This window comes from Rhipicephalus microplus, chromosome 3, assembly GCF_043290135.1.
Source record: "Rhipicephalus microplus isolate Deutch F79 chromosome 3, USDA_Rmic, whole genome shotgun sequence".
NCBI lineage: Eukaryota > Metazoa > Arthropoda > Arachnida > Ixodida > Ixodidae > Rhipicephalus > Rhipicephalus microplus.
The window spans coordinates 18679966-18695761 of NC_134702.1; the positions used below are offsets into that span (position 1 = coordinate 18679966).

A 15796-nucleotide genomic window follows, 5' to 3' on the forward strand; every position below is an offset into this window, starting at 1 on the left:
AAGGCATGGTAACTTGAGAATACAAATACATTTGACAACCTGCGGCAGTCACCTTGACAAAGTGAACGCACAGGACCTTCCAAACTTCACCAACTTTAGAACGTATTTGAAGCCTTTTCTAGAAGAGAATTGTATTTTTAGGCACGCAACATCTAGTACATTTAGGCTAAGTCTGTTGAGTCATGTTACTTTTAATAGATTTTTTTTTTTTTTGGTAGGCTGCAGCGCCCGTGTGCTCAGATGTGGGTGCACGTTCAAGAACCCCAGGTGGTCGATATTTCCGGAGCCCTCCACTACGGCGTCTCTCATAATCATATGGTGGTTTGGGGACGTTAAACCCCACAAATCAATCCATCTTTTTTTTTTTTTTTGTAGCCAATGTATCTCGGGCCTGACATACCCAGTACCCTTGATACCGTCGGTTCCGCTCGTTCCTTCGTTCTTTTGTTCTCTCCCCGCTTTCCTCACAGTGCTGCCCTCAAGGAGAGTACAAAAGAACGCAAGAGCTATAGGCTGCGCAAGCTGTTTTGGGCTTCCGGAACTACAACTCTCTACCCGGGGAAAGAGAGGGCGGCGTAGCCAGAAACCTTTTTTCCGGGATGTGTGGGGAATGAGGTCCAACGACCCCTTGTGTGATTTCGTGCGTGTGAATCGGTGTGTGCGGGGCATACAGAAGATTCCGTACAAAAATTAATATTTCTGGGGGAGGGGTACTCATAACTGATCACTTCGGGGGAAGGGAGGAGGGTGAGGGCCTCCCCCGAAACAGTCAACAAAATGTTCGGCACAGAGCACGCTAACTCTACATCCCGAATTGATGACGCGGTAGAGAATTACTGTATTGCTCCTTTTTCGGGAATTCTGATACGAAATGTTATTTGTTTTCGTCTATATAACCACAGACCCGACTCCGTAGTGTACCGTGCTCCTCTACGCGAAGTAACGAATGCTAAGTTCGGCCGAGAAGGCTTGTGTTGTTATGAAGAGGCAAGCCGATTGCGGTAATGAAGACGGAATTGCTGTGAAAATGTCATTGGGCACACCATGACCGATGCGCGTCACACTGCGATGCTAAACATTTAGCCCGTGTGATACCTCGTATACGCAGTTACCGCAGATATTAACTTACTGTAAACTCCTCTCACTGCGAGCAACGTTGTTTATACAGGCTTGACTTATACAGACGTAGCTCAAATGCCATGCCAAAGTGTTCGAATGAAATTTTTATTAATCTTTTTTTTTTTTGTAACACGCAGCATACACTGAAATCCCAATGGTCGGGCTGATTAAACATCGCAGACTTAACACGAAATTCGACGCAGAAAACTGTTTTGAGATTATTGCGAATAGCAGACATGACTCGGAGTGAAGTATACGAGAAAAATGCGTGTGGTGGTTACGTGTTTTTTTATTTCTGATTGATATTTTGGGACTTATTATTATTATTATAAACAGACTGTCATGCGGACCGTTGTAGCTGTGCATCCCTCTTTAACGTCACCATTATTGTGCTTCAAAAAAGCCAGGTGTAATATTACAGTCCCGCATTGTTACCAAATAAATGTAACGATGGTGAATCTGGCTATATAATAAAGCTTGACCGCTAAGTTGTAGGAACTGTCCAAGTAGGAGTAAGTCGTAAGTAATAAGATGTACTTACTCATGTTCATTTGAAAGCCTCGTAAACAACCATTCGACAGTTTTGGATGAAAAAGCCGAGGCGTCGAAAACGAACCAAGTAACGATGACTTTTCGAGTCATATTTCAAATATTGCAATATTTGCACACTCCCAAATATATTTCATTGGTTAAATATGGCTGCTTGCGGAAGACATTTACAAACATATTCACCACATCAAAAACAAATACTGCAGCCTCCTGAAGCAGGATTTCGCATTGGAATTTACTGCACAAACGCTGGGCTTTTCTGAAGCAAGTAAAAAAAAAATCTTCGTTTTACACACATATACGACGGCACGAAATGTCGTCTGCTAGCGCGCACAAACCTCGCTAGCAGACATGTCCGTTATCTGCTTTTTCGGAAGCCAGTTACTTTCCGCCCCAGCGTCCGGCCTCGGTGCAACGCTTGACTCGACAACGTGTGTAATCGCACTTCGGCGATCTCCGAAGCTTACGCGGCGGCGAGAGAACCAGCTGCCGCCGCGAAGGACAACGCCGGGTGAGGGTTTCCACGCCGACTATCCCATATCCTGCCACTTTTGCGGAGAGAGTCGCGCTCGGTAGTGACTCAAGGTGTGTCCCCCTCACATTATATGCGCGTGGCAACGAACGCCCACGCTAACACGTCGAAGCCTTTCCTTCTTCTATTTCTTTTATTTTTCCTATACCTTGCGACATTAGAGGATGCGCCATTTCCACATACCTCCTCACCATCAAACGCACTCGCCTTCTGCTAACGTCCTCTTTGCGAGCAGACGAATTTCTCTCACCTGTTTCGCGTAGCAGACGACGATCGCGTACGCGCTGCCGACGATAATTGCTAATTTTGGGTCCTCAGGCGATAGCGATACGCGTGTCTCATCTTCTCGACTTGTCCCGCTCATTCACTACGCCGACCTCTTTCCTGCATTCTTTCCGAGTAGACGCGAGTCTTACACACGCCGTTTACTCATACTTTTCCCATCCCTCCTTTTTCAAAGTCGATTCACCCTCGTTCGGTGCGACCTTTATTTAAAGTACCCCGAGTGGCGACTGATCGTTCAGAGTCTCTCGGCCCGCTCACCTGAGGAGTTCGCCTGTACGCTTGTCCCGGACAGCAAGCCAGCGTGGTCTTCTATCGTCCCTCTGGGGTTGTGTGTAGAATTCGTGTGGCACCATGAAGACCTGCGTGTGTTCCAACTTTTTCGGACTTGTGCTGCTTCTGGCCGGCGTCATCCTTACGACTACGGTGGCAGTAGAGATCACGGCTTACACTGACTGTGAGTTGCTTCTCATTTCTTTCGCTGGTGTAATGACAAAAATTGAAAGAGCTGTGGTGGCCTTGTTTAGAGGTCATGTAGTGCAGAGTATACGATATTTATTTAGTTATAGCTACTTTTTAATTCAATCGCCACGAAAGTGCCGCCAAGCTTCGTATTAAGAAAATAATTGGGTAACGTTCATGGGCGAACAAAAAATGGTGTGACGTAGTTTTAGATGCGTTTGTGTCATCCGCTTTCGGTTCTTACATTAAGTTTTCAGGGTTACCTTCTAATGGTAATTTACGCGGCGATCTGAATCGCCTACCATTATTCTAAACACATGTCTGAGATGAAACACAATCCCTGCCCAAGTCTGACGAAATTATCTGTCGTTTTGGAACCGCACATAGGGTTCCTTGTTAGATGAGTGGTACACCTCCCTGTGTTCACGGATAGTCCACATCAGCGAAGAATAAACCCGTACGCAGTTCCGAAACGTCAAATAGCTTCATCACGCTTTGGCACTGACCCTGTTTCATCTTATCCAATTCCTGACCAGACAAATTTTTGTCAAACCCTTGACGACATCTTATGTTCTCCCGTCTTCGAACAAGAAAAATTCTCAAATCAACTTCGCTACCAAAGTATCGCTCCACAGTCACTTGATTTCCGTCGTTTGTCCCAAGTCACACTGCCAGCTACAGCCTTATGTCGGTATAGAAAATTCAAGAATAAATATCACTTGCAAGAAAATTTTTCTCGGTATAACCAGATAATTTACGTCGTCTGCCCATAACCGTCTATGACGATATAACACGCCACTTCGCGAACGTGTTATATCGCCCTCGTGTGATAAACGGAATACACTCGTTCCTCTTGTTAGCGACATGGCTTTACCCAAATAATTTTTTATAAATTTTCAAAAAAAATCTTCATAACATCGAACAGCGTAGGGCACTGATATTGTTGGACAGAACTGACATCAACATCGCCCTTTAGATTAGCCGTATATCATGAAACGCTGTGCGTCGAATGCTCTGGTCGATGGCGTTAGACGAAACTATGCGGGGTATTCACGTGATGTCAGCATGTGCCATTTTGCTGTACAATTCGAAGATTCACTGCTTCGCAAGATAAGCACATCGAGATAAGAAAGCGCGCCTTTCAATGTGCTTTTTGTACGGCTTAGTGCTGGCCGCAGTGGCGTCGGCGCACACTCCCGATAACAACGAGAGGCGGGTGATATAAGTCCATCGAAACTTTCGAAGCGTCGCGTGGACGCACTTCCACTTATTTCGATCAACATCCGCGACAGATGTGCGATAAAAGCAAGTAACACCAATAAAGGGGAACATTCCCGATAACTTAAAATCAAACAGGCCATTTAGATTGAGATAAGGAGAGCTGCAAGACGGATGTTCTCAGAATTGATATGAATCACAAACTGCAGGTCGCGGGATTGAACACAGGAGGTGGCGGCCACGTTTTCGATGGAGAATGAAATGCTATAGGCCCGTGTACATAGATTTGGGTGCATGTTAAATAACACCAGGTGGTCGAAATTTCCGGATCCCTCCACTACGGCATCCCTCGTAATCATATTGTTGATTGATTGATTTGTGGGGTTTAACGTCCTAAAACCGCCATATGATTACGTAATCATATTGTAGTTTTGGCACGTAGTAATCTAGCAATAGTTATTATTGGGTAAAGGTCTTTTGGCTTGTTTCTTTGCTTTAAAATAACCAAAGGGGTTTCTCCGCGGCTGCATCAAGGGAACGTCGTCGGAGAAACTCTTGAAAGAGGCTGTGGGGTTCTGGAGTACTCAAAGTATAACAAACAACACAGTTCGCCGGGTGAGGGGACGTACGAATTAAACTTCTAACGCGAAGACGCCAGCCACCCGAAATTGGTGCAATCAATAGTTCCCCAATGATACCAACTGAGGAGGAATGGAGATTTTCGACCCGCCAAGATGTCATCAAACGAACGTCAACTCGCGAAAGTACACGTATACTCATCGATTCCTAGAAGTCACTTAGGGATAAAGGAGACATAGATAGCAAACACACGGATATGTGGGAGTTAATGAAGACAAATAATGTGAAACAACGCAACATTAGTGACTGCACTGGGACTACCAAAGTCTAACGAACTGCAGCAAGCTGCAGAGAGCGACTCGTTTCCGTCCCGTTTTAACGCTGACACACAAAACTTGCCCCGCCCCCGATGGAGAACCCTGCGAAGGTCTACGATCTAACGTGACCAAATAAACCTAACTAACGTCGTCTGAGCCCGGTTCAACTTCTCAATAAACGGCGTTTCGTTTCCGTGCAGACTACCTGGAGGACCACTGCTCATCGTCCAGATCGGCTGACCGGTACCGGGCTCGCACCGAGGCGCAGTCCATCTCTTTCCGGCTCAAGTCTCCGCTGCAGGAGAAGCTGGACGAGCGCGGATGTCGGGCCGGCCTCAGTTTCAGCACGTTGAACGAGACGTACGGATTCCTCGTCACGCCGGTCTCCATCGACATCCCACGAGGACCCACGAACTCCTGCGTCAACTTCATCTGGGTAAGCACTACGACACGCGTGCTATAATGTATACACGTCGCAATCGTGGCTATGGGTATAATCGAGGATGCAACAAACGCTCAAACTTAATTACTGTGTACCTATTGCTGGACGTAGTCAGTTAGTCAGTGAGTCGGTCGGTCGGTCGGTCGGTCGGTCGGTCGGTCGGTCGGTCGGTCGGTCGGTCGGTCGGTTGGTCGGTCGGTTGGTCGGTCAGTGATCCTACAGTCTGTCATGGATTCTAGTCAGTAATCTTGTTTAGTCGGATCAGTCAGTCAGTCAGCCATTCAATCAGCCAATTATTATATCTAGCCTAAATAACCAGCCTAGTCAGTCAGCCACTCACTCTGTCACAACTAGTGACCATATTCACAGCCGTATTCACAGCAAGTGAGCCAATTAAAGTTTGTTAGTCTCAAAGTGTGAATGTCTTAGTCAGCCAGCCATCCTAGCGACCGAAGAGTCAGTCTGTGATGAGTATTTTAAAACGCTGGATGTCATCTCTCACTGCTAACTTCGCTAGACATACCAAGCATGCGCGCGTTAATGTCGTTATCATAACCCAGCCGTGCAGACCATAAACTCGCACTCGTGCCACAACGCTTCTTCCATCTTAACCTTATATCACAGTTCGACGGCCTTGCTGAGGACGAGCTGAACGGCAAGCGTCTTTGCGGCGACACTTTTCCCAAGACCAGTGCAATTCCCACCAAGGGAGACCGCTTCACCATCTGGTGGTCATCCGAGCCCAGCAAGGACGCTGACCGCCAGGCCTCCTTCAACGTCGTCATCGCCTCCTACGTCAACCGATGTGAGTAAAGATAGATAGATAGATAGATAGATAGATAGATAGATAGATAGATAGATAGATAGATAGATAGATAGATAGATAGATAGATAGATAGATAGATAGATAGATAGATAGATAGATAGATAGATAGATAGATAGATAGATAGATAGATAGATAGATAGATAGATAGATAGATAGATAGATAGATAGATAGATAGATAGATAGATATGACTTTTCCATTGCATGCAACATTCACGATTCCTATAATCTCCCCTGTGCTGCAGACGCATACAGTTCATTACAACCTAAGAATATAAATACAAGTTCCAGCCCCAGTGCTGCGGCGCGTCTGTTATTCATACGTGCAAGAAAGCCGTGGTTAGTGATTTCTGTCCTGACCATAAGTACTTTTTTCGCTGATTTACTAAATACCACGCAGATTTTGAACTAAAAGTTCGTACTACCTTGTTAATATGTTAGGTTTGGCTGAGTAGTCAAGCTGGAAGCTTTGTTTTGAGTTCGCCAGGAATTAAAAGGGAGGCAGTAAACCGAAAACTCGTGCAACGAACACGTGCTTGTACGGGAAGTTAATCTACCTGAAATACGCGAGAGGTACCTGACGTTAAATAAGCAACTCTGCGCAAACTCTGTCTGAGTGGGACAGCGACGGCCGTGGGTGGAGATTGCATTTACTCTTAAGTCGTGTAAGCGACTAAGGTCGAACTTTCGAAAGCTAAAAACGCTGAGTCGTCATCGGGTACGTCAAACACCCACAAAAGACAGTGTCTTCGGTGCACCCTCGTGGCGCCCTACGAAGCACGTATACGGCTTGGCAGCATAAAGTGCCGTGCCAGCGCCTCGAAATGCACGCGTAGGCGTGACACGAGGCCACGTGGCATCACGCCCTACGTGTAAACACGCCAAAAAAAAAAAACGGCATATTTCTTTAGGGGTAAAAAAAGTACGAAAAACGTGCAGAGACGTTCGCAACACACTCCGGCTTCGACAGGCATGACCTCGCAAAAATGAGAAGGCAAGCAGAGTTCAGCGCATGGATACGATGGCCGGGCACTTTTTCTTCTTTTTCTTTCTTTTTTTTTTTTGGTCACGTACCCACCGACAGCAAACCGGAGAAACCGCGTGAACGCGTTTGACGTCACTGCGGCGGGAATGTAGAATGCACGTCATCGACATGCGCGGTAATATGACCTGTCGGGGTGACTCAGTGGCTGCATGGCGTTTCTATATACGTTCCGTGAGGTCGTAGTTAGTTCGAGTCCCGTCCTTTGTAGTCGTGAAGCTCGATGTTTTTGTCATGTACTTTATCCTTGGTTGGAAGTCAATAAACTTCTCTTTGTTGCTATTAGGGTCACAAGCTAGCTTCCGTTGCCGTGGAAGCACGAGGAAGAGGCTGCATTCAATTGGCTAAAAACACAGATCAAACACGCCAACTGTTACACCTACCCCAAGGCAGGTTGCACCAGTTCCATTCAGTAATAAAGAAAAATATCTTGAGTTGATACGGTGATACTTTTTAACCCCGCTCGTGCAATGTAGTAACGAAAGAAGCGATTAATAAGAGTGAAATAGACGCCGTGCTACGTCCCCAGGAACGGAAACGACAATGAAATGATATCGTAGAGGTAAAGTGGGCAGTGCTACTGTCACTTCTACAAGTCTCCAGCTAACTAGTACTACAACTATTACTACTACTTCAATGAAGCCAGCAAGCGTGACACGCAATAGCAAAGCCATAATGGTGCCGTCTCAGCCAGTCGTAGAATATTCATCGCCATCACTTAACGCGTGCTTAGTGTGCGCAGTATACAGCAGCGAATGCCACGTTTTCAATCTTGCAAAAGCAGCTCCCGCGATGTCGCTCGCATCACAGCGTCCATGCAGACATCCCAAAGTAACACATTCGTCACATCCCGTATATACACAAAGCGTCTGGCGCTGTGCCGAGGCTCGTCCGAAGGCTTCGCAAGCAGCTTATAAGTCGAGTCGTCGCTTCCATTTCTATAGGTATGCGTGCGTGTGTGTATGTGTGTTTGTGTATGCATTATTACCTGTAAAATGAAGGCTTCCCCGCTGTGCGTGTGACGTTAACTGCTTGGCACGTAGACGGCACACAACTGCAACGTCCATGTACTACCTGCCACTGCGTATACGTAACCGCGCATGCTTCCATGCTTATGCACGAAAGTTTTTGCGCAACGTTTGCAAGGAGCGAGCGCGTCGAAGAGACGGTGTGCCGAAGACGTCGTGCGTAGCGGCTTCGAAATGAATCATAAGACGACAAGATTATCGTGGGCGTTTCCCGTCGCAACTTCGTAGGGAGTATTTGCACTCGTGCGTTTGGGTCGCTTGAGTCTCTAGAGAGACCAAGTAGCGAGGCTGCGCGTGTGTTGGCACATCCGTCTCGACGTTCGGGTTCTGCCCAATCGCTTCGCGAGCCGCAATGAATGTGACGCAAGTCTATTTATATATTTAACGCCAACGAGACGGGACGAGCGCGTTGCTTCACTCACTTCGGATGAGGTCAACCTTATTAGCTTCTACAGGGGTCAAAGAAAGAGAGAGAGAGAGTGGCTCGTAAGGTTTCACGACGGGCCACGGAACACGACTAGTTCATAGCGCAATCGTTAAATATACCATAGATTTTACGGAGCATCTGAACTCTCAAGGGCAAATGATCACACACAGTGTCATTCACGCCTAAATGGGTGCTGCAATAGTGTAATCGATTTTTTTTACAATCTTCTTCACGCCATATGTATCCCCATTTGTCATTAATTTGCCGTGTACACTTGAGAAAGGTGTAGGGTGTCAAGTATGCGCAGCGATTGCCATTGTGGTTATACGTAGGGAGAGAAAATGTTGGCTTTTTCGCTTTATACTTTCTTTTCCTTGTATTACTATTTTTCAAATTCCTCTCACCTCAGCTCAATTCATGTGGTGAAGCGTATTTAGGGACGTCAGGTTTATTTACAGTTATGCACGTTCCCGAACTTCGCAATTTGTAGAAAGACACGATACTCTGCGCACGTTTTTGCGTTGATTGATTGATTGATTGATTGATTGATTGATTGATTGATTGATTGATTGATTGATTGATTGATTGATTGATTGATTGATTGATTGATTGATTTCTCTCCGTGTACACAGCTTCAGAAGCCGAGTGTCCCGAATCGTGGCGTCGCTGTGACAATGGTGCCTGCATCGAACCCCGGCTGTGGTGTGACCGCATCGACAACTGCGGCGACGGCAGCGACGAGGACGAGGCCAACTGCGGTGAGTGTACGACATTGGACATTGCCTGCACGCACATGTTTAGGCCTCCTCTCAATCTCTGTCCGATGACCGAGCTTAAGGAGGATTGATTGATTGATACGTGGGGTTTAACGTCCCAAAACCACTATATGATTATGAGAGACGCCGTAGTGGAGGGTTCCGGAAATTTAGACCACCTGGGGTTCTTTAACGTGCACCCAAATCTGAGTACACGGGCCTACGAGCTTAAGGAGGAAACGTTAGCTCAAACCAAGACTGACCACAAAAAAAGAAGAGACAAGCACATCGCCTGTGAATGTCTTTTCCATTCTCAGTGGTGCGTCTTAGTTTGCGCTGAAGTTTTCAACTGTGATGTTATGTACGAACTAAGCCAACAGAAGTTTTGTCAATGACTGGGTTGTCGGCAAAGTTTTAAAGGGACTCGAAGGAAATAAAAACGATTTTTTCTCATATTACCAATTTACTCTCTTGCAATTTCAAAAACATTACGCTTGCCGCGACCAGACACGCCAAATACAATAGCGAGCGGTGGTGCCGTGACACCTTGCCCTTTCCGCACCAAACGACGTGACGTCATAGATTTTGACGGCATTCACTAGGTTCTACGTAGTTGATTCTCAGTAAAATTTATCCTCTAAAGTGGCCATAAACTTTATGCTCCAGGACAGTTCACTGTGCCAGCGTCACCAAAATGCGAAAAACACGCTTTGAAATCCGTGTCGTCACGCGGGGAGTTTTCGGCGATAAATGCTAATATGAAAATTTGACCTTGATTTTCTCAATTAACGCCGTTAGAGTTCTCAGAGTATGTGTTGTGTGTTTATCATTGTACATATCACTGTCATCGCCTGGCAACTGGAGTAGCCTGTCAGGTGAAAAACCAGGCAAACCTCTCCAGCTTCCCATTAAAATAGTTCTCTCTCTCTCTCTCTCTCTCAGAGGAAATTTATAAGTCTTAACCGATTCATTGTTTCGCTTTAGTGTCCATTTAATTCTTGCAAGCACACGAAGAGGGCGTGCCGCGTTCTCATACAGTTCCTTTGTTTTGTCTCTGCAGCTCCCAGCACAGTATTGTCCATCCCCGGAATCGTTATCATCGCTGTCATCGTGGTCCTCGTCATCATCGCTATCGGAGCCATCGTTTACGTCTGCAGGCGGCGTCGTGCCTACCGGGCCACGTAAACAGCTTCAGCGATGACGCAATCGCAAGATATTAGAGTTGGCTCCAAGGGTTGCCCCTCCGCATTTGACGTCACACCTGTGAAACTCTGCCCATTTCGCTCCAGTCTGTCGTCACTTCCGGTATGACGTACACTACCGAGCAGATGGCAGCAAAGTGTAGCAGACGACTGAGTGGATTGATATTGGATAAATACATTAGCACAGTCAGGGCGGAGGGAGGAAGAGGGGAGAAATTGTTGAAGTAGAAACTATACGTGTGTACATACGGAGTCAGAACTTTAAATCCACGATGATCAATTCCTGGGATGTAAGACTTCGCGCTGTATCGTGACGTCACGTTCTCGTCTAAAGCTGTTCTACGTGTCAGAAGGTTGAGGAAATAGATGCTTTGACCAGCGTGTCGCACAAAGGATAGTAGTAAAAGTAGATAATTCCCTGTTTTAACATCTGTTTTAAAGAAAGTATGCGCGAACACAGGATTTCCGCGCTGATATTCACTCTAGCCTCAAGGTTCGATCTTGTTCTAGTGAATAATCGAACTTCTAGATATTTTCAATAGATGTTTCATGCTTCTCAAACGCGCTGTTCGAAGGAAATACGATCAATAGCGTTCGGGCATGTATGCGTTAATTGGAGAGAACCGACCTCCCGATTCAGGGCTATAGACAAATCTTACACGGAAAGAGTAAGTGGGAGAAAAGGAATTCTCGGGGAGCCGTAGTAGGTGATCGTCCACGCCCAATGGTGACTCACGTCACGAGTCACCGCAAGTCACGAATCGTTTCTCTCTCAAGCCACGCGTCGGGATAATGACTGCGCATGCGTTCGCCTTTGTTAGATGTCAGGGCATTTGAGTCATTTCTTTTACATCGTGCATCATCGTTCGTAGTCATTCAGATACTTCTGAAAAACTAAATGAGTAATCAAATCCAGACATGAAAGGGAGTTGGGAGAGGGGGGTAGACAAAACATGTGATAGTCATGTGATTCGCGTAGCTCAGCCCCTCCGCAGTTGACGTCACACCTGTGAAGCTCCGCCCTTGTCGCTCCAGTCTATAGTCACTTCCGGTATGACGGACACTGCCGTCATACCGAAAGTGACCTGGCCTGCGCAGTGCGATTCCTGATTCACTTTCATTAAACCATCGAAGCTTTGTTCCACAAAGTGTAAGGGTCTTACGAGCGATCTTAAACAGATGTCAGATGTCCATCAATGTATCATGTACGAAGCACTCCTTGTATATTGTGTATTCGACGTCTTTTTATGTGACCGAGTGGTTCCTTCTGTTTTGTTAACCCTGTCACGCGGCCCGCAAAATTGGCAGCTCGAATAATTTCGGCTCGCAGCTTCACCGGTCGTCACATTTTTCGGTGCTGCAAGCCACGCCTTTTACACACTGTCACCTTTTTGGTTAAGGTCTTGGACATTAAGGCCTTGTAAGTCAAGGGTTTATATGTACAACTGCCCGTTTCGCGGACCATGTGACATGGTCGTGAGTCGTACTGCTTTGTATATTGTTCACGTATTTAATTTTTTGTCTCATGTACAACTCTACTGTACGATGCTAAAGAGTCTCGTACGAACTCAAGCGCACCAACTTGTATGAACATGTGAAGTCATTCCAATTTTAACAAGTTCATAAATGTGTGTTATAGTTATTTTAGACGGGTTATTGTTATTGTGTACATATATACATCTGCCCATAGTTTTATTTTTTCTCTGTACTCATTTTAGCCAATGACCTTTAACCAGTGTAGAATCATATTACACCTCTGAAGCATCGTTTAAAGCGTCGAATCATGTTTGAAGCATCGTTTATCAGTCAATCGATTTACCATCACTTTCCACAAGGGGCATTCTTGAGCATATACCCGACCATTCACATCACACCTGCATTGTGCTTAGTCGTGATTAACTAACAGGCCGCTTTGTGTTCTGATAGTTAACCATATCGTTTGCTCGAGTATAAGTGTGGTAGGTATTGCTGCTGGTTGTATAGTCAATTATTACGAGCTGTGGTGAATATATGTGTTTGTTAGACTTCTAGGTCCCGCTGTTGTACGCGTTACAAGGTGATTTTGAATGGTTATAAAGCGACCTGTAACTCACGAACGTCCAACCTGTCACTCATCGTATAACTGCATCCGTAATTCTCGAGTTGCCATAATCGGACCTCCAATGCTAGAGAACCAAGCGTGACACAACGCGCTGGCTTTAGCGCCTTCTTTTTTTCTTTAATTTCTTAGGTACACTCTGATCACTTCCAGGTACCCTCACATATTCTCTTTTACTTCACGTTGACTTTGTATGTGTGCTGTGTCACACGTTGGAACCTCCTCTGAAATTGTTCTGGTCGGTTACTGTCCTTTCTGTTTCATAGTTTGTATGTGTGTCTCTGTGTTTGTGCCTTTGTATGTGTATGTGTTGAGTAAGCTCCGTATTTACGTGTACATGTGTAGAGCGTGTAATATTTATTTATTCCCTACTGTCTTACCTTGCGATGAAACCAGCTGCTTTGCCTGCCATTTCAACGCCTAATAAAACGATGGGCTGTATACAGGTCAATGAATTTGTCTCTGTCATTTTTTAACTCTTTTTTAATGTTCTGAAACAATTCGCATCAAAGTTTGATTTGTTCCCCTCCGTTACCACGAACATCGGAAAGGTGGTGTCGTGTTACATTGTTTTATGATCATCTACACAAAACTGCTGGCTTTGTTATGGACCTTAGATTAAATGCTGGAGGCTCGTGTGCGTAAATTTAACCGCACGTGAACACCAGGTGGCCCAAATTTCCTGAGCCCTACACGGCAGTGAGCCTCATAAAGATATCGTTATTTTGGCTCATAAAACTGTGCCCCCCGCAATAACGCCTAATATGGCGCTGCGGGTAATCTTTCACATAAAAAATTATGATTGTTGTGATTAAATTTCTCCGGTGGCGTATAGGACGCTGCTTGATTGGCAGTTAAGTCGGCATCGACCCTGAAAAAATACAACAGCCACTCACATTTTAGCCATAATACCAACTTTTGATTTCTGGATCCGAACAGCAGCGTTCGAATTGCGAAGGCTACTTCGTTTCATAATAGAAACATCGAGCATTCGCATGAATCGTTACTCCTCCTCTACAACTCCACCCACACCCTCCAACATTTCCTCAACCTTTTGAATTAAAAAAAAAAACCGCATAAACGTTTCGCGTTCGGTGTACACCAGAGCAATTTGTTTCTGCACCACGTTCTTGTTCGTTCTCCCCAACCAGTATTAAGTTTGTGAGTGACGATGCTTTCGAGTTTTAGGCCTTAGTAGACGAATAATGCTCCTGAGACGACAATCAAGCAACAAACTGCTTTATTACCAACTGAGAAGAAGGTTTCATCGTCCCGTATGTCTGCAAAGTTGCCGGCGAAACGAAGCAGAGACGATGCTTCTAGATTCGAAGAAAACCGTCAGCCAAGATGACCGCATCCACTATAAGGACGCCGCAAAAATAAATAAATAAGCATGTAATGAGTGCCATTTGAGATCTACTCCGTTCCACGCGCTCAGATAGCGCTAGATAATTTATCGATTCTTCAAATTGATGCTTCTTTTCATTTAATTCATGGTGTTCATTGAAGTGAGACTGCACTTATTGGCGAATTCATAACGCTTAATGGTTACTTGCAAAAAACGAATGTCCCAGCCAAAGCGATTGAAACCACATTTTTTCACGCTTATCAGCATAGTTTGTCATGAGAACTGGCTTTTTGTAATCGTATCTCAGTAGAAGAGCGTGTTGGCAGTGGCAGTGAGTTAGATGGACCAAACAAAATGCTGGTAATATTGGAGCATCCAAGTGGTCACTGCGCATGGACGAGCAATAAATTTTCACGTAAGATATCACAACATAAAACCACATCATGCCAGATATGCATAAAGGCTTGGGCAAACTCAAAATTTTATGCATGTGACGGTCGCAATACATCAATATACAAAAAAGCACGACGTGGTTTGAAAGTTTACACTGAAATAGTACCTGTCCCCGCAAAGAGAAATCGCGAAGTTAAAGCACGCTGTTTGCATCCACGAAAAGTTCGCGGCTTTGGCATTTGACCAACCATAACACAAACCACAGTCTCGTTTTCTTTTTGTTTTCTGGTTTCTGCAGACGCCATTGCGTGTGTAATATTTAAAAGGCCCCATACCACACCAAGCTCACCACATGAGGTCGTCCATTGCCGAGAAGCTTTACCAAGGAAATCGCATCTTAGTACAAGCAATCGTAGACAGTAAGGTAAGATAATTTCCTTCTTTATGGAACACCCTCCAAAAAAAATGTGGGGATAAAACAAAGGAGTGGCGACGTGTTCGCATCACACTACAACATTACCTCACCGTTTGGTGTGGGTAGAGTATGCCAATTTAAGATTTTTTTCTGATATCCTTGGTCCTCTTTTAGGTACCAAGAACCTTCTGGTCAGAATTACACACGATAACGCTGGGTTGCCGCATATGGCCAAACGTTGCACCAGCACATGCATGGTTCGTATCGATGAGATGGCCAATCTGTAGCACGTAAGCTGTGCTGTAAATTCAGTTGTTCACATTGTCTGCAATTTAACACCGAAGACAATTATTAAGCTCGCACATTAAATGGGCAATAGAGGATGAACAACTAAAACATTCCTAAGCTCTCCTGCACAAATCACTCCTATGCAACATACGCAGCAGTTCAGAACGTGCCAGTTCTCAAAAAGGCAAACACTATGCATTTGTGCGAAGATGGTGACGTGTAGTTGCAAGCAATATCCAACGAGGATGCCGCGTTGTCCTCGCTATGCTCAGATGTGAAAGCGGTGGTCGTCAATTGTTCATGGCACACAGCCCCACCAGTCCTAAGTCACGCGTTCAGACAGGTGAACAACGTTCCTCGCTGGAACATGCTTCGCAAGCGGTGAAAGGAACGGTTCTCGTAATACTGTGGCAGTTCGAAAACGTGTCCTACGTCACATCCAGTGTCAACGCACGGAAGTGACGTTCGTGGCTGG

General features: G+C 45.5%; 1 protein-coding gene across 1 annotated transcript; it reads left to right on the forward strand.

Annotated features, from left to right (window-relative positions):
* The first annotated feature begins 2458 nt into the window (after positions 1-2458).
* LOC119181175 (uncharacterized) lies at positions 2459-11153 on the forward strand. Its single transcript, XM_037432359.2, has 5 exons — positions 2459-2939; positions 5259-5494; positions 6125-6305; positions 9455-9580; positions 10638-11153. Exons 1-5 carry the CDS (start codon positions 2837-2839, stop codon positions 10760-10762), a joined length of 771 nt encoding a protein of 256 aa, XP_037288256.2. The 5' UTR covers positions 2459-2836; the 3' UTR covers positions 10763-11153.
* Positions 11154-15796: the final 4643 nt, after the last annotated feature.

Coding starts and splice junctions, on each gene's coding strand:
- LOC119181175 (XM_037432359.2), top strand. CDS start 2,837: ATGAAGACCTGCGTGTGTTCCAACTTTTTCGGACTTGTGCTGCTTCTG. Junction 5,495..6,124: donor CCTGCGTCAACTTCATCTGG/GTAAGCACTACG, acceptor CTTATATCACAG/TTCGACGGCCTTGCTGAGGA. Junction 9,581..10,637: donor CGAGGACGAGGCCAACTGCG/GTGAGTGTACGA, acceptor TTGTCTCTGCAG/CTCCCAGCACAGTATTGTCC.